Source organism: Heterodontus francisci, chromosome 4, assembly GCF_036365525.1.
Source record: "Heterodontus francisci isolate sHetFra1 chromosome 4, sHetFra1.hap1, whole genome shotgun sequence".
NCBI lineage: Eukaryota > Metazoa > Chordata > Chondrichthyes > Heterodontiformes > Heterodontidae > Heterodontus > Heterodontus francisci.
In genome coordinates this window covers 175,717,817-175,744,409 of record NC_090374.1, presented here as the reverse complement: position 1 = coordinate 175,744,409, position 26,593 = coordinate 175,717,817, and the positions used below count along the sequence as shown (strand labels likewise).

Sequence of the window (26,593 nt, the reverse complement as noted above, 5' to 3'; positions counted from 1 at the left end):
TGGAGTCGGAGGAGGTAGGGGAGGTCCTAAATGAGTACTTTGCTTCAGTATTCACTAGTGAGAGGGATCTGGTCGTTTGTGAGGACAGCGTGGAACAGGCTGATATGCTCGGAACAGGTTGAGGTTAAGAGGGAGGATGTGCTGGAAATTTTGAATGATATGAGGACAGATAAGTCCCCGGGGCCAGACGGGATATACCCAAGGATATTACGGGAAGCGAGGGAAGAGATTGCTGGGCCTTTGGCAATGATCGTTGTGTCTTCACTGTCCACTGGAGTAGTACCAGATGATTGGAGGGTGGCAAATGTTGTTCCCTTGTTCAAGAAAGGGAATAGGGATAACCCTGGGAATTATAGACCAGTCAGTCTTACGTCGGTAGTGGGCAAATTATTGGAGAGGATTCTGAGAGACAGGATTTATGATTATTTGGAAAAGCATGGTTTGATTAGAGACAGTCAGCATGGCTTTGTGAGGGGCAGGTCATGCCTCACAAGCCTTATTGAATTCTTTGAAGATGTGACAAAACACGTTGATGAAGGAAGAGCAGTGGATGTGGTGTATATGGATTTTAGCAAGGCGTTTGATAAGGTTCCCCATGGTAGGCTCATTCAGAAAGTAAGGAGGCATGGGATTCAGGGAAAGTTGGCTGTCTGGATACAAAATTGGCTGGCCCATAGAAGTCAGAGGGTGGTAGTAGATGGAAAGTATTCAGCATGGAGCTCGGTGACCAGTGGTGTTCCACAAGGATCTGTTCTGGGACTTCTGCTCTTTGTGATTTTTATAAATGACTTGGATGAGGAAGTGGAAGGCTGGGTTAGCAAGTTTGCCGATGACACGAAGGTTGCTGGAGTTGTGGATAGTGTGGAAGGCTGTTGTAGGTTGCAACGGGACATTGACGGGATGCAGAGCTGGGCTGAGAAGTGGCAGATGGAGTTCAACCTGGAAAAGTCTGAAGTGATTCATTTTGGAAGGTCGAATTTGAATGCGGAGTACAGGCTTAAAGACAGGATTCTTGGTAGTGTGGAGGAACAGAGGGATCTTGGGGTCCATGTCCATAGATCGCTCAAAGTTGCCACCCAAGTTGATAGGGTTGTTAAGGCGTATGGTGTGTTGGCTTTCATTAACAAGGGGATTGAGTTTAAGAACCGCGAGGTTATGCTGCAGCTCTATAAGGCCCTGGTTCGACCACACTTGGAATATTGTGTTCAGCTCTGGTCGCCTCATTATAGGAAGGATGTGGAAGCTTTAGAGAGGGTGCAGAGGAGATTTACCAGGATGCTGCCTGGACTGGAGGGCATGTCCTATGAAGAAAGATTGAGGGAGCTAGGGCTTTTCTCATTGGAGCGAAGAAGGATGAGAGGTGACTTGATAGAGGGGTACAAGATGATGAGAGGCATAGATAGAGTGGATAGTCAGAGACTTTTTCCCAGGGTGGAAAGGGCGATCACCAGGGGGCATAATTTTAAGGTGATTGGAGGAAGGTTTCGGGGAGATGTCAGAGGTAGGTTCTTTACACAGAGTGGTGGGTGCGTGGAATGCGCTGCCAACGGTGGTAGTAGCAGAAGCAGATACATTAGGGACATTTAAGCGACTCTTGGATAGGTACATGGATGATAGTAGAATGAAGGGTAGGTAGTTAGTTTGATCTTAGAGTAGGTTAAAGGTTTGGCACAACATCGTGGGCCGAAGGGCCTGTGCTGTACTGTTCTATGTTCTAGAACTTGAACACATAATCATCTGACTTCCAACTGAGCCATGGCTGACAACAATATATAAATGTAAATGATGGTCGGCGCAGGCGAGTTGGGCCGAAGGGCCTGTTTCTGTGCTGTAAAACTCTGACTCTAAATGCAAATCTTTTTTATACTTTTGCTTGGTAAAGTGGCACCAACTCCTCCTAAACTGGGCTTTGAATTGAGAACACTTGGTTCTGAGCATGCATAGGTGCCTTCAGACACAGCTGAATTTGTGGGCTGTGGATGGGGCTGGCTGGAACTCTGATTCTGAATCCAGTTGCGTCCCCCCCCCCTTCTTCCCCACATTGTGCTTTTGGCACACTGACACACTGAACCAGGCCATCCCATTTACAAGGATGATCAGGAAACTGTGAGTACTGACAGCACCTGCAGAGACCTGTGTCTTTACTGCCATCAGATGAATGCAGATCACTACTTTTGGTAGTGCTATTTGATTGTGATAATCTCTTATCCCTTGCATCGGGAGATGAAAGCAACTATGAACAAGCTTATTTAACGCCCTTGGAGGAAAATTATTAAATGCGGCATTCAAATCATTTTTTCACGTTCTTTTCAATTTTAGGCTTCGGCCAATTTTGTACGCATTGATTTAACAAATGTCATTGTTAAGGAAATTCCAGTTACAGAGAGTCTGATTCCCATGAGGGGCTGTGTTGTTTTTTATTGTTGTAGTTTTTACCGCAAAGCGAACAACTTGCATTTCTATAGCACCTTTCACAACCTCAGGATGTCGCAAAATGTTTTACTGCCAATTAAGTACTTTTGAAGTGTAGCCATTGTTGTAACGTAGAAATGAGGCAGCCAATTTGCACAGAGCAAGCTCCCACAAACAGCAATGTGATAATGACCAGATCGTCTGTTTTACTGATGTTGATTGAGGGATAAATATTGGCCAGGACACCAGGAAGAACTCCCCTGCTCTTCTTTGAAATAGTGACTCTGGGTCTTTTGCATCCACCCGAGTGGATGGACTGGGGCCTCGGTTTAATGTCTCATCTGGAAGACAGCACTTCTGGTGGTGCTGCTCTCCCTCAGTACTCCAATGGAAGTGTCAGCTTAGATTATGTACTCCCTTCCCTGGAGTATGATTTGGACCGACAACTTCTGACTCACAGGTTAGGGGTGAGAGGGAGGGTGGTGAGTCTTGGAATTCTCTGCCCCAGAGGGCTGTGCAGGCTCAGTTGTTGAGTATGTTCAAGACTGAGATCGATAGATTTCTACATATGAAAAACATCAAAGGTTATGGGGATAGTGCAAGAAAATGGTGTTAAAGTAGAAGATCAGCCATGATCTCATTGAATGGCAGAGCAGGCTCGAAGGGCAGAATGATCTAATCCTGTTCCTATTTCCTATGTTCTTATGCAAGGCAGTGGGGTGGGGGGGGGGGGACATTTTCATCCCAGTAGGCTTGGCTTGCTTTAAGCATAAATTCCAGGGATGAAGTCACTGCATCACCCAATGCCTCTCTCCCCTCATGTACTACAATTTGAAGTTAAACAATATCCCACCTTAAGATAAACTACATTAGACGTAATGGATTAGTTTTGGACAATATTCTTGGAGATGCCTCGATTTTAAAAATTCTCATTCTTGTTTTCAAATCCCTCCATGGCCTCGCCCCTCCCTATATCTGTAATCTCCTCCAGCTTCACAACTCTCTCCGATCTCTGTGCTCCTCCAATTATGGCCTCTGGCATGTCCCTGATTTTAATTGCTCTGTGGGAAAAAGGCATTGAAGTGGAAGTGGAAGATCAGCCACGATCATATTGAAAGGCAGGCTCGATGGGCTGAATGGCCTACTTCTGCTCCTATGTTCCTATCTCAGACCATTGTTAGCTGTGTCTTTAGCTGCCTAGACACTAAACTCTGGAATTCCCTTCTTAGATCTCTCCATCTCTCTCTCCTCCTTTAAGACACTCCTTAAAACATACCTCTTTGACCAAGCTTTCGGTCATCTGACCTAATATCTCCTTGTGTGGCTCAGTGTCAAATTTTGTTGATCGCTCCTGTGAAGCATCTTGGGACATTTTACTCTGTTAAAGGCGCTATATAAATGCAAGCTGTTGTTGTTGAGACCAATCATTAGCAAAATTGGTACCAATTAAAAGAGCTGGATCCTGAAACTAAAATGTCTCCCTTGCCAACTTAAAGGTATATTGCAATGTCATTGTTGCTGTTGTGCTGTGTGGATACAACCTCTGTTGTGGGGCTAAACCCCCATAGCGAGCAGTCAGGTTTGCAGAGTAGACAGTACTTGGCTATTTCAGGAACCGAGGCTGTCCCGAAACTCCCAAAGGATGCAGCAATGACTTTTAATCAGCTGTCTGAACTGTAGGTAGAGGATAATTATCATATTTTACTTAACACACTGTAATGAAGCTATGAAGCGCAAAACCATTTCGATGTCTTTGAACTGTTAATATACGGATGAGACAAGTGGGCAAAATAATAAGAAGGAAAGTTTGTCTCATGTCTGGGTCTGTTGTAGACTAATTGCTAGAGACTCATTGCTAAGATTAGTCAGCAAATCCGTTATCATTGTATCATCTGACAACCAGCATGAAAGAAGACAAACTAGCTGGGGCTTTGATCCTTTATCGCCAAGCAGTGCCTATGGATGGGAGTCTGTTCTAAGACAGTAATTTATTGTAACACAACTCAAAGTGAACCTTAAGGACTCGGAGCTGCAAGACTATGTTGCAATCCATGAAATATAATTGCACATCCTTTACTTTCTTATAGATTTCAATGTTTTAAAAAAAATTTCATGGGATGTGGGAGTTGCTGGCTGAGACTAGCATTTATTGCCCATCCCTAATTGCACTTGAGAAGGTGGTGGTGAGCTGCCTTCTTGAACTGCTGCAGTCCTTGGGATGCAGGTACGCCCACAGTGCTGTTAGGAAGGGAGTTTCAGGATTTTGACCCGGTGATTGTGAAGGAATGGTGATATAGTTCCAAGTTAGGATGGTGTGTGACTTGGAGGGGAACTTGCAGGTGGTGATCTATGCATTCTAGGTTGTAGAGGTCACTGGTTTAGAAGGTGCTGTCGAAGGAGCCTTGGTGAGTTGCTGCAATGCATCTTGTAGATGGTACACATTGCTGCCATTGTGCGTCGGTGGTGGAGGGAGTGAATATTTAAAGTGGTGGTTGGGGTGTCAATCAAGCGGGCAGTTTTGTCCTTGATGGTGTTGAGCTTCTTGAGTGTTGTTGGAGCTGCACTTATCCAGGCAAGTGGAGAGTATTCCATCAGACTTTATTATGAAGTAAAGCAGTTGATATATTGGCGTGTCTGTCTTTTGTCTTTCAGCCTGTTCATATTGGGAGTCAGTGTATGGTGTCCTTGTGACAAAACCTAGAGCCTTACCTCTGCATTTGGGCCCAGATACACCCATAATTATGTGGCTTAAAAGGTTGTGCAATTTTGGGTATAAGTGAGTTATGTGTGAAAGAAAGACTTGCATTTCTATAGCGTCTTTCACGACCTCAGGATGCCCCAAAGCGCTTTACAGCCAATGAAGTACTTTTTGAAGTGTAGTCACTGTTGCAATGTCGGAAATGTATCAGCCAATTTGTGCACAGCAAGCTCCCACAAGCAGCAACGTGAAAATGATCAGATAACCAGTTTACTGATGTTGATTGAGGGATAAATATTCGTCAGGATACAGGGGAAAACTCCCCTATTCTTCTTTTACTGTGGGATCTTTAACATCCACCCAAGAGGGCAGATGAGGCCACAATTTAATGTCTCATCTGAAAGATGGCATTTCCAACAGTGTAGCACAAACAATTAAAGGCCTGCTCGGGTATGAAATTGAAACCCGACCCAGCCCTGACCCGACCACATCCAACCCGAACCCAACCTGGGCCCGAGTCCTTTGATTTTTATTCCCATGCCCGACCCAACCCGACTACCATAATAAAGCTAATTATATCAAGCATACCTTGTCCAAATGTTGTGATCCTCCATTCTGGCAGCAGGCTATTCCTGCAGAATTGTGCAGAAGTTCCCTCCCTGAGCAAGGCAGCACTGTGTCTGCGTCCAGCCCGACCCAAGCTCGAATGCCGGACCCGGAAGAGGGACTCGACCCGACCCGAACTCGGCACATGTCGTCTGGTCTGGTCAGGTTCGGGTTGGGTAGCCATGCTTAACCAGCAATCTGTTTTTCCCATTTCCAACATTTTAATAACTAAAAACCATTCAAAGACAATGTTAAAAGGCACATAATGTTTCTTTAATGCCACTATGATTTTGCAGCAGAATTGAATGTCAGAACAGGCTCGAGGGGTTTGAATGGCCTACTGCTTATCCTATGTATCCAGTCTAAGATTTGAGGGACAAGAAGAGAAATGAAGGACCAAGAAAGAAAGATTTGATCAAGCTTTTAGTCACCATTCCAATATGGCCATTTATTTTTGTCGGATTATGCTGAAGGTGTAATATAAATACCAATTATTGTTCTGATAGTATCATGTGCAATATAACTGGCAAATCCATATTACCAACCGGTTAAACTCCTTTTTAAAGGACATAGTGTTAATTGTCTGGTTGGGTCGAGCATGGGCATTTAATTATATGCAGGTGGAGGGCATTAATTAGGGTTTCACTTGAGCACATGTAAAGAGACACTACAACTGTGATGAAGTTGAGTTAGGAGATGTATGCTTGTAATGTTTCACTCTGTAAATAAATGTTAGATGAAGTAAAGATTGGCTCCAGTACTATCCTTCACCAACTGGCTTTCTGGAATAGAACCCACGGAGCCAGAATTTGCTGTAATGCAGTGTCTAACAGGGTCTGCCATTAGTTAGACTTGGCCCTGACCCTTTAGTTCAAAAACAATATTGCCCGCTAAAAGTGCAAGCTGATAACAGCGCAGTGAGGGCAACTGGGCATCTGGGACCACAATGAACCAGTCAACCAACAGGGTATCTCCTTAACCAATCAGACTGAAGGATTGAGACATAACCAGTGCAAGGACTGAAATGAAGGGTGACCTAAAAGGGAGTGAATTCAATGTCAAATTAGGTACATAGAGAGAGAAAGGAAGATTGGATTAAGGGAGAGAGAAAAAAGAGACAGAAAGGAAAAGTAAGAAAAACATTTCAAATTCAAAATGTGACATTTTTAAAGTCGCCCCGAAAATTTCAAAACCAGAGGGAATGATTCTCTACACTTGTAATAGATAATTTTTCATGGCAGAGAGGTTGATTGGCCATCATTAACAACTATCACATCATTAAAAGGGTGCTTATATTTGTATTCTCTGTAGGTTCTTAGACGTTTAATGGGGTGCACCAACAAATCAGCTTTATGCTGTCTGCTCAACAATGTGAGTGCTATTGTGAATGTGTGTGTTTCCTTTTATACCTGCCCTTGTAGGTGGACATAAAAGATCATGTGGCATTATTTCCAAGAGCAGGAAGTTCTCCCCAATGTCCTGGCAAATATTGATCCCTCAACCAACACCACAAAAATAGATTATCTGGTCATATCACATTCCTGTTTTTGGGGCCTTGCTGTGGGTGAATTGGCTACTATGCTTCCTACATTACAACTGTGACTACACTTCAAAAAGCACTTCATTAGCTTTGTCACGTCCTAAGATCATGAAAGGAACTACCATAAAGACAAGTACATTCAGTTTGAGGGAGAGAAGAGTGGGTCCAAGACTAGTATTTTAAACATAAATAAGGGCAATTATAAGGGCATGAAAGTAGAGCAAGCTAAAAGTGAACTGGCAAAGCAGGTTAAGGGATAGGTCAATAGAGATGCAGACATTTAAGGGGATATTTCAGAATACACAGAATAGATGCATTCCAACGAGAATGAAAAATTCCAAGGGGAGGACCCACTATCCGTGGTTAACTAAAAAAAGTTAAAAGTAGTATCAAACTTAAACAAAAAACATACAACTGCGCAAAGCTGGGAGGCAGGTCAGACAATTGGACAGAATATAAAGACCAGCAAAGAATGACTAAAAGATTAATAGGAAGAAAAAATTAGAGTACAAGAGAAAGCTAGCTAGAAATATAAAAACAGATAGTAAGAGTTTCTATAGATATTTTAAAAAGAAAAGCATTAACAAAGTGAGCATTGGTCCTATCGAAAGTGAGTCTGGGGAATTTATAAGGTAAAATAAGGAGATGGTAGATGAATTGAACAGTAATTTTGCATCGGTCTTCACTATAGAGGATACAAATAACATCCCAGAAATAGCTATAAATCAAGAAATGGAAGGAGCTCAAGAAAATTACAATCATCTGGGAAATGGTACTGAGCAAATAGTTGGAGCTGCGGGCTGACAAGTCCCCAGGTCCTGATGGACTTCATCCTAGGATGTTAAAAGAAGTGGCTAGTGAGATATTTGATGCCTTAGTTTTAATTTTCCAAATTCCCTAGATTCGGGGAAGGTTCCATTAGATTGGAAAATAGTGAATGTAACCCCTTTATTCAAAAAGGGAGACAGAAAACAGGAAACTACAGGCCAGTTAGCTTAACATCTGTCTTAGGGAAAATGTTGGAAGCTATTAATAAAGATGTTATAGCAAGGCACTTAGAAAAATTCAAGGTAATCAGGCAGAGTCAACGTGGTTTTGTGAAAGAGAAATCATGTTTCACCAATTTATTGAAGTTTTTTGAAGAAGTAACCTGTGCTTTGGATAATGGGGAACCGGTGGATGTCCTATTCTTAGATTTCCAGAAGGCAATTGATAAGGATCCACATCAAAGGTTATTGTGGAAAATAAAAGCTCATTGTGTAGGGGGTAACATTGGCATGGATAGAAGATTGGCTAGCTAACAGGAAACAGAGTAGGCATAAATGGGTAATTTTCTGGTTGGCAAGATGTAACGAGTGGTGTGCTTCAGGGATCAGTGCTGGTACATCAACTTTTACAATTTATATAAATGACTTGGATGAAGGGACCGAAGGTATGGTTCTAAATTTGCTGATGACTCAAAGCTAGGTAGGAAGGTAAGTTGTGAAGAAGACATAAGGAGGCTACAAAGGGATATAGATAGGTTAAATGAGTGGGCAAAGATCTGGCAAATGGAGTATAATGTGGGAAAATGAGAAATTGTCCATTGTGGCAGGAAGAATAACAAAGAAGCATATTATCTAAATCATGAGTGATTGCAGAGCTCTGAGATGCAGAGGGATCTGGGTGTCCTGGTGCATGAATCACAAAAGCTTAATATGCAGGTACAGCAAGTAATTAGGAAAGCTAATAGAATGTTATCATTTATTGCGAGGGGAATTGAATACAAAAGTAGGGAGGTTATGCTTCAGTTATACAGGGCATTGGTGAGATCACATCTGGAGTACTGTATACTGTACTGGTCTCCTTATTTAAGGAAGGATGTAAATGCTTTGGAAGCCGTTCAGAGAAGATTTACTGCACTAATGAGGAAAGGTTGGACAGGCTAGGCTTGTAGCTGCTGGAAATTAGAAGAGTAAGAGGCGACTTGATTGAAACATACAAGATCCTGAGGGGTCTTGACAGGGTGGATGTGGAAAGGATGTTTCCCCTTATGGGAGAATCTAGAACTAGGGGTCACTATTTAAAAATAAGGGGTTGCCCATTTAGCACAGAGATGGGGAGAAATTTTTTCTCTGAGGGTCATGAGTCTTTGAAATTCTTTCCTCAAAAGGCAGTGGATTCAGAGTCTCTAAACATTTTTAAGGCAGAGGTAGATAGATTGATGATAAACAAGGGGGTGAAACGTTATTGGGGTAGGCAGGAATGTGGAGCCTGGACTCAAGGTTACAATCAGATCATCCATGATCTGATTGAACGGCAGAGCAGGTTCAAGGGGCCGATTGGCCTATTCTTGCTCTTAATTCGTATGTTTGTATGTCAGTCTCCCTTTCTAAAGTGACAACAACAACAACATTTTGTATTTATATAGTGCCTTTGACGTAATAGAACATTTTAAGGTGCCTCACGGGGCATTATAAAACAAAATTTGACACTGAGTCACATAAGAAGATATTAGGGTAGGTGTCCAAAAGCTTGGTCAAAGAGGTAGTTATAAAAGAGTGTCTTAAAGGAGGAAAGTGAGGTGGAAAGGCGAAGAGGTTTAGGGAGTAAATTCTAGAGCCTAGAGCCCAGGCAACTGAAGGCATGGCCAGCAACGGTGGAGCAATATTAAGGATGTGGAAGTGGTTTGATGCTAACGCAGAATCAGATGATGTTAGAGGTGGAAATAAGAGGTCTTAGTGATGGCACAGATATGTGGTCAGAAGCTCATCTTGGGGGCAAACATGACACCAAGTTTGCGAACAGTCTGGTTCTGACTCAAACATTTGCCGGGGAAAGGGATGGAGTCGGTAGCTAGGGAATGGGGTTTTATGGCAGGGACTGAAGACAAAGGCTTCAGTCTTTCCAATGTTTAACTGGAGGAAATTTCTATTCATCTAATACTGGATGTCGGACAAGCAGTCTGACAACTTAGAGATGGTGGAGGGACCGAGAGAGTGCTCCTATTACGTGTCAAATGATTGCAGGGTTTTCCAGTGGAATAAGGCATTGTATTATGTAACTTTGTTTGGACATGCTTTCTTTAATTTTCATCGTATATGTACTTGGGGATTATAAGATTAACAGAATTCAAAAACCTAGTCAATTCTTTTGCGGACTTTTTGTGTCATCAAGCTGAAGGGCATCTTTGCTGGGGATTTGGGAACACGTTTTATACCCAGGTTAGTGAGATAGGAACATTGGAGCAGGAGGAGGCCATCAGCCCCTTGAGGGGTGGGAATGGAGGAGGGTGGGCATGGAATTTCACGCCACCAGACTGCATGACTGTTCCCCGGTTCCATGCCATCTGCGGGCCATTTTCTCGGAGGCAGGATGGTGGGGATGAGGGTGAGGCCTAGCAGCAGGTAGCCAATTCAATTTTCCTGTTGGTCCCCACTGATGGTGGGGGACAGTTTAGCTGCCTGGGGGTGGTCTCCAGGCCTTTAATTAATTCATTAATTACTTGGCTAATTCGGGAAAAATCACAGGTGAGTGACTGTTTCCCCAGAGTCCCGGCTTCTGACCCCTGATGACAGGGTCCTGAAGCCTGCAAGAAAATCCTGCCCTCTGAGGGGCCAACAGTTGGTGTTCCAGCACATTATATTAATGCTTTTAGGCTTACTGGAACAAGTCGCGAATCTTGAAAGATTTCAGTACTAGTATAAGATTGTTATTATTATTAATATATATAACTTGTGAAAAACATTTTAATTGTGGAATGAGTCTTTAATCCATAAAATTCATCTTTTTTGTCGTCCTAATTTAATAGAAGCTATTATGTTAACAAGTAACTTTTTAAGAATCTACTGTGTTGGACTACGAGACAAAAAGTGATGAAGGTAATTGCTTATAACTCCGGAAGTTTCCTCACTAATTTCATGCTTGACTTTTATTAATAATTTACTTGGTGGTGGCAAATCATGAAAATCAAACAACCAGTGTGATTAATGAAGCTTAAAAAAGGTCATCTTAATGTAGGTTTTTCTTGTAAAAGGCAGGTTAATTAATACTATTATAGGTAATTGGAGGGGAGTGATGGGCCAGAATTTTTCTGGCAAGTTAAAGGCAGGGCTAATGGCGCTCATAAATGGTACAGAAGTTTCAGGCGAGGAGCAGATGCGGGAGTTGAGTGTGGACCCTGAAAAGTTGCTGTTCGATTTATACTGCTCCACTGTTAGCTTCATGAAAACGGCATCTTGCACTAAGCCTCCCCAATTTTTTTAGGAACTGACTGTATTTGCCCTTTAATTGCTCATTAAACTCTAGTTAAGTGTAGTCATTATCCACGTAAGAGTTTTAATAACAACATGCTAAGTGTTAATTGCTGCCAATCAATCTCTCTGGCACCGAAAATTAACAATTACAAGTGTGAAGTCTCATCCCTTCAGGAAATTTTCCAGGGAGATTTTAACAATGTCACATCTTGACTTTTTAAATTTTTTTTTCTTTCTTTTCCTTTCGATCTCTTATTCTCACTCTTCCAGTTTCTCTCCCTTTTATTTCTCTTTCTGTATCTGATTTGACATTGAATTCACCCCCTTTAATTCACCCTCCTTCTCAGTCTTTCCTGTGTTTATTTCTCAATCCTTCAATCTCATTGTCCCACTATTTAAGAAAGGTTGTTGAGATAAGCCAGCGAACTACAGACCAGTGAGTGACACGTCAGTGGTAGGGAAACTATTGGAGAAAATTCTGAAGGAGAGAATCTATCTCCACTTGGAGAGGCAAAATTTGATTAGGAATAGTCAGCATGGCTTTGTCAGAGGGAGGTCATGCCTAACAAATTTGATTGAATTTTTTGAGCATGTGACCAGGTGTGTAGATGAGGGTAGTGCAGTTGATGTAGTTTACATAGATTTCAGCAAAGCCTTTGACAAGGTCCCACATGGGAGACTTATCAAGAAAGCAAATGCACATGGGATACAAGGTAACTTGATAAGGTGGATTCAAAATTGGCTTAGCTGTAGGAGACAGAGAGTGATGACAGACGACTGTTTTAGTGACTGGAAGCCAGTGTCCAGTGGCGTACCACAGGGATCTGTGCTGGGTCCCCTATTTGTCATTTATATAAACGACATAGATGACTATGGGGGTAGGATCAGTAAGTCCGCGGATGACACAAAGATTGGCCGAGTGGTTAACAGTGAGGTTGAGTGTCTTGGGTTACAGGAAGATATAGACGGGATGGTCAAATGGGCAGAGAAGTGGCAGATGGAATTTAACGCTGAAAAGTGTGAGGTGATACACTTTGGAAGGAGTAATGTGACACGGAAGTATTCAATGAATGGCCTGACACTGGGAAGTTCCGAGGAACAAAGGGACCTTGGTGTGTTTGTCCATAGATCTCTGAAGGCAGAAGGGCAGGTTAATAGGGTGGTGAAAAAGGCATATGGGACACTTGCCTTTATCAATCGAGGCATAGATTTCAAAAGCAGGGAGGTCATGTTGGAGTTGTATAGAACTTTGGTAAGGCCACAGCTGGAGTACTGTGTGTAATTCTGGTCGCCACATTATAGGAAGGATGTGATTGCATTGGAGGGGGTGCAGAGGCGATTCACCGGGATGTTGCCTGGGAAAGAACATTTAAGCTATAAAGAGAGGTTGGATAGGGTTGGGTTGTTTTCGCTGGAGCAGAGAAGACTGAGGGGTGACCTGATCGAGGTGTACAAGATTATGAGGGGCATGGACAGGGTAGATAGGGAGCAGCTGTTCCCCTTAGTTGAAGGGTCAGTTACAAGGGGTCACAAGTTTAAGGTGAGGGGCGGGAGGTTTAAGGGGGATTTGAGGAAGAACTTTTTTACCCAGAGGGTGGTGACGGTCTGGAATGCACTGAATGGGAGGGTGGTAGAGGCGGGTTGCCTCACATCCTTTAAAAAGTACCTGGATGAGCACTTGGCATGTCATAACATTGAAGGCTATGGGCCAAGTGCTGGCAAATGGGATTAGGTAGACAGGTCGGGTGTCTTTAATGCATCGGTGCAGACTCGATGGGCCGAAGGGCCTCTTCTGCACTGTATTATTCTGCGATTGTTAGGGAGATGCCCAGTTGCTGGCCCCAGATGCCCTGTTGCATTCGCTGCACTGCTATCAGCTCATGCTTCTGTGCGAAGGGTGCCGGGGCAGGCCTAACTAATGGCAGACTCTGTTAGACACTTTGTTTGAGCAAAATCTGGCCCTGTGTTCTTTTAAAAGGAGTGGTTGTGAAAGCTAGTTACATTGCACATGATGAGCAACAATAACTTCTAATTTGTATAGAACCTGTAGCAATATCTGCCAAAATCAATTGTGAACTGAAGTTTAGTATTGGAATGGTGACTAAAAGCTTAGTCGAATCTCTCACCCTCTCTGTTGCGTTCCCTCTCTCCTTTTGTTGTGTGCTGTCTTTTGCAAATCTTAGGAAACATAACAACAGGAAGAGGCCATTCTGCCTCTCAAGACATTCAGTTACTTCATTCCTGATCTGTTCCTCAACTCCATTTACTGTGTTGGTTCTATCCCTCAATATCCTACCTAACAAAAAAAGCTATCAATCTCAGTCTTGAAATTTTTGACTGAGCCCTCCCATCCCACCCCCACAGTATCCATAGCTGCCTGGGTGGGTGGGGGGGGGGGGGGGGGTGGTTGAGGGAAGAGGGGGATGGTCAGAGATCCAGATTTCCTCTACCCTTTATGTGAAAAAGTGCTTTAATTTTGCTCTTAAATGGCCTATCTCTAATTTCTATTTCCCTCTTGTTCTGGATTCCCTGGCTTGAGGACACAATTTCTCTGCATTTTCCTTATTGAATTTCATCATCATTCTAAACACCTCGACCATGTAAATTCGTGAATCCAATAGAACAATATTGTCTAGATATGATTGTTGGCCATAACAGATCAATGCATACTGCAATTATACAGCATTCCCTTGTCTGCTGGTTAATGGAGACATGAACCTGTTTATCTAAATTTGTTAATAGACTACAAATGTGCTAATGTATTCCGCTATTATTCTACATTTGTGTGACGCTTTATCAGAACGTGATCCTAAGACGTTGCATAAATGTTACTGACAGCCTTATCCCTCCTGATACTCTTTAACAATGATGGTTTTAAAATGGTTAAATTACCTTCAATCCTCCTTTTAAACCAAAGCAAAAGACCACGGATGCTGGAAATCTGAAATAAAAGGAGAAAATGCTGAAAATATTCAGGTCAGGCAGCATCAGTAGGAGTTACCATCAGATGAAAGGTCATCGATGTGAAACATTAACTCTGTTTCTCTCCCCACAGATACTGCCTGACCTGAATATTTTCAGCATTTTCTGTTTTTATTTTGGTCTCTTCCTTGCCCCTTGCCAAGGGGTCCATGATCGGGGACAGGTTGACGCTCCCACTTCTGGTGGAGTGCTACATTGTCAGAGCTGCTGTCTTTTGAATGAGATGTTAAAATAAGGCCCCATCTGCTCTCTCCGGTGGATGCAAAAGATCCCACAACATTATTCGAAAAAGAGCAGGGGAGTTCTCCCTGGTGTCTTGGATGATATGTATCCCTCAATCAACATCATGATAAAAACAGATTACCTGGTCATTATCACATTGCAGTTTGTGGGAGCTTGCTATGCGCAAATTAGCTGCTGCTTATCCTACATCGCAGCAGTGGCAACACTTCAGAAGTACTTTATTGACTGTAAAGTGCTTTGCGGCGTCCTGAGGTCAGGAAATGTGCTATATAAATGCAAGTCTTTTTCTTTTTGTGAATGCGGCATGAACCTTGTTGCATTTGTTTTATGTACACAGATTATACAAGTTGTCAGTTCACAAATTTAACATGATCAGCACCTCCCAGGGCACCATCCAGCCCGCCCACCACCTTAGAGTTAGGTTCCAAATGAAAGGAATGAGATCCCGTAGTTGTGTTAGAAGATCATGGGCAATTGCCAAACAGGACGAGCTCGATAAGTCACCTTCATCTTCCAGGATTAAATCACTTGGATAAAAATAAACTGAAATTCTCTTTAACCTTCCCAGTGAGTGGGAAAAAAAAATCAATCCTCAATGAACAATTTTTACTATAAATGTCAACAATGTTGCTGGTCACAAGTGTCCAAGTGTTTTAGGAGGGATTTAAAAAAAGGAGAAAAAAGTAATAGCTATGGAGGAAAAAGCAGCTGAACAGGGGGAATAGAAAAAGTGGAGTACAAGTACAATTTAAAAAAAAATCATATTGGGATGTGGGCGACGCTGGCTAGGCCAGTATTTTTTGCCCATCCCTAATTGTCCATGAGAAGGTGGTGGTGAGCTGCCTTCTTGAACTACTGCAGTCCATGTAGTGTAGATACACCCACTGTGCTCTTCGGGAGAGAGTTCCAGATTTTTGACCCAGCGACAGTGAAGGAACAATGATATATTTCCAAGGGGAGGTGGTGATGTAGTAGTAATGTCACTGGACTAGTACTCCAGGGATGAGGCTATTGATCTGGGGGCTGGGGTTCAAATCCCACCAGAGCAGATAGTGGAATTGAATTCAATTAATAAATCTGGAATTAAAAGCCAGTCTAATGGTGTCCATGAAACCATTGCTGATTGTTGTAAAAACCCATCTGGTTCACTAATGTCCTTTAGGGAAGGAAACTTGCGGTCCTTACCTGGTCTGGCCTACATGTGACTCCAGACCCTTAAATGCCCTCTGAAATGGCCCAGCAAGCCACTCAATTCAAGGGTAATTAGGGATGGGCAACAAATACTTGCCTACATGTGATGCCCACATCCCATACAACTGCGTGTCAGTGGTGAAGGGAGTGAATGTTGAAGGTGGTGGATAGGGTGCCAGTCAAGCGGGCTGCTTTGTTCTGGATGGTGTTGAGCTCCTTGAGTGTTGTTGGAGCTGCACCCATCCAGGCAAGTGCAGAGTATTCCATCACACTCCTGACTTATGCCTAGAATGTGTGTGCAAATTGGCTCCCATGTTTCCTGCATTGCCACAACGATTACACTTCAGAAGTAATTTATTGGCTGTAAAGTGCTTTGGGAAGTCTTGAGCAACTTTCTTTTTTATCACAGAGGAGCGGGAAAGTGGGATAGAGCAAGATCTTAGTACAGTGGTGAGATTGGAGAATGCTGATCGACCATCAAAAAATTGCCTGATGGTGTGGAAAAAGGCGGATAGGAGGCAAGAATGGAAAAACTGAAAAATACATGTACAGTCCCCATCACTTACACCATCCCATTGATCCTGTGGACAGCAGCTTATATCGGGCGAGTGGCACTGACTGCAATCACTATTGGTGTCAGTTGCAAAAGTGCCAATTAAACTGTATTAATCAGATTAAATATTTTGGACAGTTCAAGCAGCTGGTGCCTGTATTGAGAAAGAAAAAAAAAGACTTGCATGTTCGTGACCTCAGGACGTCCCAAAACGTTTTTCATCCAATGAAGTAATTTTGAAGTGTAGCACTGTAGGTAACATAGCAGCCAATTTGCACACAAGAAGCTCCCACAGACAGATAATGACCAGATCAACTGTTTTTGGAGATGTTGATTTGAGGGATAAAGGTTGCCAGGACAACAGGGGCAATTTCCCTGCACATCTTTGATCTGGTGTTACTGAATCTTTTACACCCATTTGGGGATGGACATAGCCTCCGTTTAAAACAACATCTGAAAGACAGCACCACTGACAATGCAGTCCTCACTCAGTGCTGCACTAAATGCGTCAGCCTAGACTTTTGTACTCCAGCTCTGGAGTGGGACTTGAACCCACAACCTTCTGACTTAGAGGTAAAGAGTGTGATTGACAGAACCACAACTCAGACGTAGTTCCCTGATTCCCTAAACTAGTCAACATGTAAATGTTCTTGAAAGAGAATTTCAATGGAAATGGGAGGAAATTGGCAATAAGACAACTCGTGATACTTCCTCCAGATTTGGGCTCACAGTTTAACTACCTCTTGAACAGTTCAAGGGCTTTAATCTCAGCAAGTTTAATGGATCCATCAGTGCACTGACCAAGTAGCACAAGGCCCTCTCCCTTCATCACTGCTGAAATAAATTGTTTTTTAGAAACAGCCGGGTAAGCAAATGCTTGCCAGTAATATTTACTCTTACGCTATGGAGTTACTGGGGAGTCCGATGGATCTACTGCCATAAAGGGTGAATCATGTTGGCACCAGCGAGCCAGCTATAGCAGTGGGAGACTACTTAAGAAAAAAAAAAAAGTTTGGAAAGCACAAACACTTGTCTGGAAGAATGCAAAAAGCAAGATGGCGGAGAGAATTCAGCTGTAGAAAATTGTAAATCCCTTTGTAGACCCATCACCACCAAAAACAACTCACAATTAAATAGGAACATAGGAGCAGGAGTAGGCCATTCAGTCCATCGAGCCTGCCCCTCCATTCAATATGAACATGGCTGCTCTTCCACTTCCTCTTCAATGCCTTTTTTCCACAGAGCAATTAAAATCAGGGACATGCAAGAGGCTATAGCACCATTAATGAAGTAAAATGTCCCAAATCGCTTCACCGGAGCGATTATCTGAACAAAATTTGATACTGAGGCCACATAATGGGATATTAGAGCATAGGTAGGTCTTCAGGAGCGTCTTAAAGGAGGAACGAGGTAGACAGGTGGTGAGGTTTATGGAGGGAATTCCAGAGCTTAGGGCCTTGGCAGCTGAAAGCACAGCTGCCAATGGTAAAGTGATTAAAATCGAGGATGCACAAGTGGCCAGATTTAGAGGAGTGCAGGGATCTCAGAGGACATTAGGGCTGGAGGAGGTTACGGAGATAGGGAGGGGCAAGGCCATAGAGGGAGTTGCTTAATCGTGAGCTAATGTAGGTCAGTGAACACAGGGTTGATGAGTGACTGGGACTTGGTGTGAGTTAGGATAAGGGCAGCAGAATTATGGATGCATTGAAGTTTCAGTAGCAGATGACCCACCTGAGGCTACAACAGGAGCACGACAAAAGCTGTTTATATTGGAAAAATCCCAGTTATAAAATTCAAGTCAACCATGGCAAGATGAAGTGTTGAGATTAAAAGTACGACGAGGAAGTTTTTAAAAAATTAAACTGGGAGTGTATGCATGTACAAGATTTTTAATTAACTTGTATAGATACAGCTCAGTAAATAGGGGTTCATTAATATTGAGCAAATAGGTGTTGAATTACACAATTTAAAAAAAAATTCTGTTAAATAATTACTTGCCTGGACCGTGTGTTGCTATGGTATTAGTTAGTGACAGCTGAATGGGTAATCTTTGACCCTGGGAGAGACTAGATAGATTGAATGCACTATAATATGCATGGAACACGCTATGGGACACACTAAAAATGAAGCAAGGCTCTGAGCCAGGCTCAATTATACCTTTAAAAGATAATTTCATCTTTTTTCCAATTGACTATGTTGCAAACAAAAAGGCAAATCTATAGTTGGGTGTACAAGATTCACTTGATCACATTTTTTTAAAAGTCCCCTCCCAACTTAATCATCCTGCTCCCCCCCGCCTCCACCCCAGCCATATTTCTGTCATATTGAAGCAAATGCCTGGCTCAAGCATAATTCAGTTGGTGGTGGGGTGGGGGGGGGGCACGTACACAGCAAGATTACTACGCGCTCAATAGTTGATGAGCATTTAATGTGAAACATAAAGATTTCACTGATAAGACTCTGTTTGAGGAATACAGTTTTTAATACAACTCTGGCAAATGCAGATATTCCCAAGCTGACTTTAAGTGCTAGATGCCAGAAAGTAAAGATAAAATTAGAGTTTTCTTACTTAAATGTGCAAGTTTTAGTTTTCAAAGTTTTAAATGTTTCAATAAGTTTGCATAAACAATATAATGTCTCCCTTTTTTGTTAATTCAAATGCTTAATATACTGCCAATTCAGAACATTGAGATCTCAATAATTCAGCTACCACCCACCTTATTTTAAACAGCAGGGAAAAGATATTTGTGATTTCCACAGAGAAGTAATGGGAATTGATTAATTGTTAACTTATGAACTGGAATGCACTGCCTGAAAGGTTGGTCAATAGTAACTTTCAAAAAGGGAATTGGATGAATACTTGAAATGGAAATATTTGCAAGGCTATGGGGAAAGAGCAGGGAGAGTTGGAGCAATTGGATAGCTCTTTCAAAGAGCCAGCAGAGGTGGGATGGACTGAATGGCCTCCTTCTCTGCTCTATCATTCTATGATTCCACGGTTCTAACTGTAATGTAGTTTTGAAGTATCCTCTTACACTGGCCCTTCACTGCTCTCCTTCAATTTCCTTCCCTCCCTTTCTCCTGAACCTGTGATTCCTTGATGATGGGTGCCAGTTACTCTCTGGTACTGTGCCCAATCACCCATTACTCATTGTGCAACTGGATAGGAAATCTTGGCAGGCCTTTGAGTGGCAGGAGTATCAGAGCACAAACCCGATCCTGTCCCAACCAATTTGCAGTGGGTAGCCATTGGCAGCAGGAAGCCCAGGCTAACTTTGCCCTCTGTAGCACAGTGAGAGCATTAAGTCCAATTGTAACAGTCAGAATGCCACCCGAGCTGAAACCCTAGCAACTCGACACAATCAGTAACACGTGATTGCAAACAGAAATGCAAACAGAAAACAACGTATTGAGGAGTGCTGCACTGTCAGAGGTGCCGTTTTTTGGATGAGATATTAAACTGAGATTCTGTCTGCCCTCTCAGCTAGATGTATAAGATCCCATGACCATGATTTCAAAGAAGAGCAGGGAGTTCTCCCGGGTGTCCTGGTCAATATTTATCGCTCAATCAACATCGCAAAAACAGATTATCTGGTCATTATCACATTACTGTTTGTGGGAGTTTGCTGTGTGCAAATTGGCTGTCGCGTTACCTACATTGCAATAGCGACTACACTTCAAAAGTACTTCATTGGTTGTAAAGCACTCTGGGACGTCCTCAGGTCATGAAAGGCACTACAGAAATGCAAGTCTTTTGTTGAATTACAATGTATCCTGTTTTTCCCAGCTTAGAGTTAGAGAAAGGTGATGAGTTTGTCCATTTCAAAAATTGCATTACTTGAGGTTTTTATCAGATATTCAGGAAGGAGATTTACAACACCTGCTGGTCAGGAGTAAGCACCCATAGTTAGACTTTAACCGGATTTGGAATGTTAGTAAATTTAGTGTCAAGAGTGCATAGAACTGGATTTTAAATTGGCCCACAGCCAGATATTTATCATGACCGTCTTGTGTAAGATGAGACGAGTGAAGGTGGCAACCCGCCCAGTGTATGGGGCACAGGACGAGACCCTGTCCCACTTACTGATCTTCTGGCTGCAGTGAAATGATTTCAAGCACTATGTACAACAGTGGCATGAGGTTTTCTTGCTGGGTTGGTGGGGGTTGGGGGGAGGGGCTGTGCCGAAGAGTCGGAATGGGATTCAATTTTGGGATGGGGATTGCAGGAGAATGGGCCCGCATCTGGCGGAGCGGCGATTAATTTAATGTTTGGTGTGGCCAGATTGGAGATTGTTTAAATGAAGGAATTGATGAGGAGAGAAAAATAAACCTGAAAGAGTATTTCAAATATAGACGAAAAGAGCATTATAAGACTCCCTCAGTGCTAGGCTGGGAATATCAGCTTAAATTTTTCAAGTCTCTGGAATGGGAATTAAACCCACAGCCTTCTGACTCAGAGGCAAGTGTACTACCAACTGAGCTGACACTAATATGCTGCTTTAATTATATTTGAACTCGTGCATGATGTAGCGTCTTTGAATCAGATCATTACTTTGTAGAAGGGGGAAGCTGTCAGAAATTGATCATTGTTTTGTGACATTGGGGGTAACTCTACAGCATTCAAATAAAACAGATGTAGGCTAAATGGTTACACAAGCAGTATTTTCACTGACTGTTTATAGCCTTCTGATAAATAAAACAGCTGAAATTTCTGGTCCATTTTACATGCTTGTGTCTCTGATTTATATTAATCTCTTGGGTGTGCAGTGTACTGGTGACGACGCAATACTATTTTTGCTTCAAGAGTGTGAAGAGGCTGTGGGAGTTCCCAGGTGTGGTGGGCGCAAGCGAATTAGCTTAGCCAGTCTCGCACACAACGGAAGCTACCGTGTGCTCCCGCCAGTGTGTGAGCAATATCGGAAAAATATTACCAGGGGCAATTTGAAGCGATAATTATCTTGCTGTGCTCGAAAATTATTAACAGTGTGGGTAGAAAAACACACTCTCTCATTTTCTCCTTTTTAAGGCCATGAAGACTGCTGTACTTGCCTTCAAGTGGTGTCATGTACTCTGCACCAGTTGCAGGGCTATGGGGAAAAGACAGGGGAGTGGCACTAGCTGAGTAGCTCTTAGAGAGCCTGCAAGGACATGATGGGCTGAATGGCTTCCTTCTGTGTTGTAACCATTCTATGATTTAACTCTTTCTCTGCTCTTGTGCCAGTGATCTTCATACCCGTTAGTGTACAGCTCCAGCGGCATTGGCTGTCCTCCAGTAACGATTGTTCCTGTGTTAAACGAGACAATCGGCTGAAATTAATGCTCCTCTGGAAGGCGGCTTTTTAGATGGGAGAGGCGGAGAATCGGCATGGAGTAGTCTGCCACGGAATTCGACACCGTAATGCTTCATTCCGATTCTATTGGAAGTGGCGAAATGCAGTGACGGCACTTCTGCACCGCTGTGCCAGGCATTGGCATTGACATATGTTAAACACTCTTTAGCATACATCCGAATGTAATTTATAGCGATCTTACCAGGCGTTTGCAATCTTGTGTTGGACGTGCGGCACTCGTGTCTTCAGTTTCGTGTCTTTAAAAAGCTGGCGGCACTGAGACGAGAGTCCACGGTGACTCACCGCTGTTATCCAGGGTAAGTGGTTTGTTGGGAGAACTCGGCAACAGCATTGTGAGGGGGAGTTGGAAGAACTCTGCAAGTGGTTTGTCTGTGGCGGGTAGGGAGAACTCGGCAACTGCATTGTATGTGAGAAGGGGGTTGGGAGAACTCAGTAATTGTAGAGGTGGTTGTTTCTCTGAAGGACAGTGCAGGGCATTGAAGTGTTGTTGGTTTTCTCATGATGGCTCATACTTTTTGAAATGTTGAGGGTTCAACATCATTCCACAGAATGGAGCTAATGTAGGCTTCCCGTAACCAAACTTAAAACATCTCTTTGCCCAGATAGATAAACTTAACCTTTTGAAGGAAACCAAAGGTCCAAGGCTGATAGAGATGGGTATGATTCACCCTATTTTTGTGGATCCAGGTGCTTTGCTGAGGTGAATCTGCCAGAGTCAGTACCAAGAGGCAGCTGCGGCACAAGAGGAGCCTCCCAGACGTGAGCAGCAGCAGCCGAGAGCGCAACGAAGAACACAGATACAGCAGTGAGTATATAGAACTAACCTGACATACCTGCAGATACCTGACCGGAACTGCCGGAGAAGACTGCGGCTGTCCAGAGAGGCCATCACAGATCTCTGCACACTGCTCAGTGACAATTTGCGACCAATGGCTTTTGGTGGTCACCCTATGCCTGTGGCACTGAGGATTACTGTGGTCCTAAACTTTTATGCCTCTGGATCATTCCAAGGATCCACCCGGGACATGTGTGGGGTCTCTCAATCCGCAGTGCACCCCGCATCAAGGAGGTGACCAACGCTCTGTTCAGGAGGGCCGGCGACTCTGTGTGCGACAGTACAGACCCTGAGAGTCAGGCCGAGAGGGCCATTGGACTTGGGGTCATTGCGGGATTCCCACAGGTCCAAGGTGCGATCGACTGCACGCATGTGGCCATCAAGGTTCCCACGGATCAACCAGCTGCCTTCATCAACAGGAAGGGCTTTCATTCCATTAATGTACATCTTGTATGTGTCCACAGAAAGCGTTTCCTACAAGTGTGTGCCTGCTTCCTGGGAAACTGCCACGACTCATTCACACTTCAGGTGCCACATCTTTTCACTCCTCCCCATTTGCCTTCAGGGGTGGATTCTTGGGAATAAGGGCTACCCATTGAGGACAAAGCTTCTGACACCTGTCAGGAACCCCAGTAATGATGCGGAAGAGCGTTACAACACCTGCCACAGCTCCACCAAAGCGACCATCGAGCAGGCCATTGATTGGTATGCTGAAGATGCAGTTCTGCTGCTTCGATAGACCTGGTAGAGAATGTCAGTATTCCCCAACAAAGGTTGTGTGCATCATTATGGTCTGCTGCGTTCTACATAACATAGCACTACGGGGCAAGCCTTGCAACTGGAAGACGTGGGAGTATGAGACTTCCTCTGACAAAGAGGACACAGAGGGCACACAAGGCCAAGCAGCCATGGAAGATCCTAGCAGAGTGATGAAGGGCAGACATCTTGAGCAGAGTGCAAAGGAGGCAAGGCAGAGCCTTATAATGGAGTGTTTCTGAAATCCATGACTTACAATAAATATACTTCTGACCAAAAGGCATCCTCATGCATGTGGAATCAAGTTTTCTGCCTCTGCACTATCTTGCCCTCCAGCATGAATGGCAACATCCAATTCAGCCAGTGCTCATGTGACATCATTCGAGCAATGAAACGATCATGCTCATTGCCATGTTAATGTCAGTGGTCACTTTGTCGATGTAGTAAGGTGTTTGAGGGGAGTGCAGGAGTCACAATCACGCCATGGTGGAATGCGGTTATCCATCAATGAAGGCTGAGGATTTGCATCAATGAACTTTTAATTACATTAAACATGAGATATCTATTTCACCCGTGAATACCCATATTTGTCAAGGTGTCTTTTCTATATGTTTGTGTGTGCTCCTGCGTGGTACATCCCCTGCCACAGCAGCTGCACTGGAGGCAGGCTGCTGATCATGATGCCCCTTGCCTTGGAATGACTTTGGCAGGCATCCTTTGGCTGTCTGAGGCCTGGAGGGCCCCAGCTGCCTGAAGGCTTCCTGTACCAGTGCAGGATTGTCCTCCGATATCGTGGCTACTGGAGCTTAGCTTGGCGCACTGGTGGAGGGATGAGGAGCTGGTGTCCAGACTCAAATTGCCCTGAGGGGACACCTGAGATGTGGAGTGCATCCTCTCCTCCACCCTCTTAAGGCTCCTTGGAACCTCCCTGCTCACCAGAGAAGGACTAGGAGCTGGAACATTCTCTGGCCTCCTGATCCTTCACTCGCTCTGTCACTTCTGATACGATGTCATGACCAGGCGAGGGTTTGCAGGTCATGGCACATCTGTAGAATGTGGCTCTCCAAGAGGGCCGCTAACCTCTCGATGGATGAAGGCATGCATTCATATGCCTGGGACATGGCAGCAGTCATGGCGTGGATGGACACCCCCACTGTCCGCTCAAGGCTATGCATGGCCTCTGGCGTCCCCGCCAGATGTTGCTCTACCCGTTCCTGAAACTCCATCATGCCCTGTGCTGCTGAAACCAGAGGCTCATCATCTGCCTGGGGCTCAGCTTGGGCCTGGGCACCCACTGTCCTCCGACTATCAGAGACCTCAGCTGTCTCAGCCTCGGCCAGCTGCTCGGGCACGTATGTTGCTCTCACCAGCTTGTGACCCTGATTCTACAGCCGAGCGGATTCCCACCAAGGTGAAAGTATCTGCGCTGGTGGAAGGTGCAGGAGAGTCATAGGGCGATGCAACTTCTGAGTGCTCCTTGTCCTCAGAGAATGTTGTCAGTCTCTCGGGGTCTGTGGTCTTCTGCAAATGGCAACCTGCAAGATACAACGCAAACAATATATGTGTGTGTTAGGCTACACATATCCCATTTAAGGACAACATGCCAGAGCTAATGCACCATGACTATTGCACTTTTATCTGATTGGCAATAATCACTCTCTTGCGCTGTGACCCTGAGCTCCACGTCTGAGATGGCACATCCTCTTTGGCTCCCGGCTCGTTTCAGTGCCTCCTCTCCAATGTGACTTAAAGGACATAGGTCGAGCGCTCCGCCACCATTCATGGCCGCCTCCCTCCTGTTATGGGCCGCCTTCTTAAAGAGCAAGGATGCAGATATTGAACGTTGCCAAACGTCAACATCACGGTTCTACTAACAGGGCCCTTCATCAACACCTGGGACATGTTAGTCCCTCATACTGACCCAACCTGTCATGGGTTTAACTTGCTCTGAGGTATTAAGGAGGGAGACTTGATTCACATGTGCAGCCAGTCATCTGCCATCAATCTGCTATGACCTCCCTGTCTTTGAAATGGCAGTGGCATCCATGGGGCCTACCGTGTAGTGACAATCCGATCCCACCAAGCAATTTTGGAACGTGCCACTTACCTTTGCAGAACGCAGGAGGTCATTGATCCTCTTTCTACACTGGACCCAGTTTCGTCAGGTGACCCCCATGGCTGCTAACCCCCTCTGCGATCTCCATCCAGGCTTACTTGGTCAGGTGGGAGGAACTCTTCATGCCATCACCTGGGGAAAAGGACCTCCCACCTTTCTCCTGCAGCCTGGAGGAAGTTAAGCAGGAAGGCGTCACTGAACCATGGAGCCGACATTGCTCGGACCTCTGACATGATCAGAAGGATGCCCGGGGTGGGGGTGGGGGGGGGGCAGCGAGAGCGGCCTGCTGAGTTTTAACTTTTCAGAAGAGCAAAGAAGTGTTGCTTCAGTGAGCTTCTATAGAATGCAGGGAGAGAATGAATGCAGGGCTGGCAGGCTTTTACAGATAGTGCCAGCACCTAGTCCTACATCAAGTGACGCCATGAACGCCATCTCCATTTCCGCCCCGCCACGTGATTAGGGGCGGGATTTAACAGCCATTTCCGTTATGCAAAATGGCTGATGGCCGTGTAATCACGGCGGTGCAGTCGATCACGGGACAAGCAGGAGTGCCGCCGTTTTGCATACCCACCGCCACACCCAGTGGCGTGATCATTTAAATCCAGCCCAATAAGTGATGGACAATTCAATCGGATGGGAAAAGAGGAAAAGGGAGGAATCAGACTGGGCCCTATCCCACCCTCATCCGATATCAATGTGAGCTTTCAAATTGGGGTCACTACGCTGAATTTACAGCACAGAAACAGGCCATTTGGCCCAACTGATTCATGCCGGTGTTTATGATCCACACGAACCTCCTCCCACCCCTGTTCATGTCACCCGATCACCATATCCTTCTATTCTTTTCTCCCTCATGTGTTTAGCTAGCTTCCCCTTAAACGCATGTTTGTTATTTGCCTCAGCTACTCCATTTGGCAGTCAGGTTCCACATTCAAACCATTCTTTGGGGAAAAGACATTTCTCCTGAATTGTCTATTGGATTTATTAATGACTATCTTGTATTTATGATCCATAGTTTTGGACTCTGCCAGAAGTGCAATCATCTTCGCTATGTCTGTACTATCCAACCCCTTCA

The 26,593-nt window shown here is 44.2% G+C and overlaps 1 protein-coding gene across 2 annotated transcripts in view; it reads left to right on the top strand.

The window, feature by feature from the left end:
• LOC137369417 (coronin-2A-like) overlaps positions 1-26,593 on the top strand; it is a 176,903-nt gene that overhangs the window by 5,682 nt on the left and 144,628 nt on the right. The window contains exon 2 of one of the 2 annotated variants that reach the window (XM_068030602.1): positions 11,047-11,116. The exons of the other annotated variant lie outside the window; for it this stretch is intronic. Coding sequence (XP_067886703.1) covers positions 11,111-11,116 — 6 coding nt within the window. The 5' untranslated portion in view covers positions 11,047-11,110. The remainder of the gene's footprint in view (positions 1-11,046; positions 11,117-26,593) is intronic. 2 annotated transcript variants of the gene reach the window in all.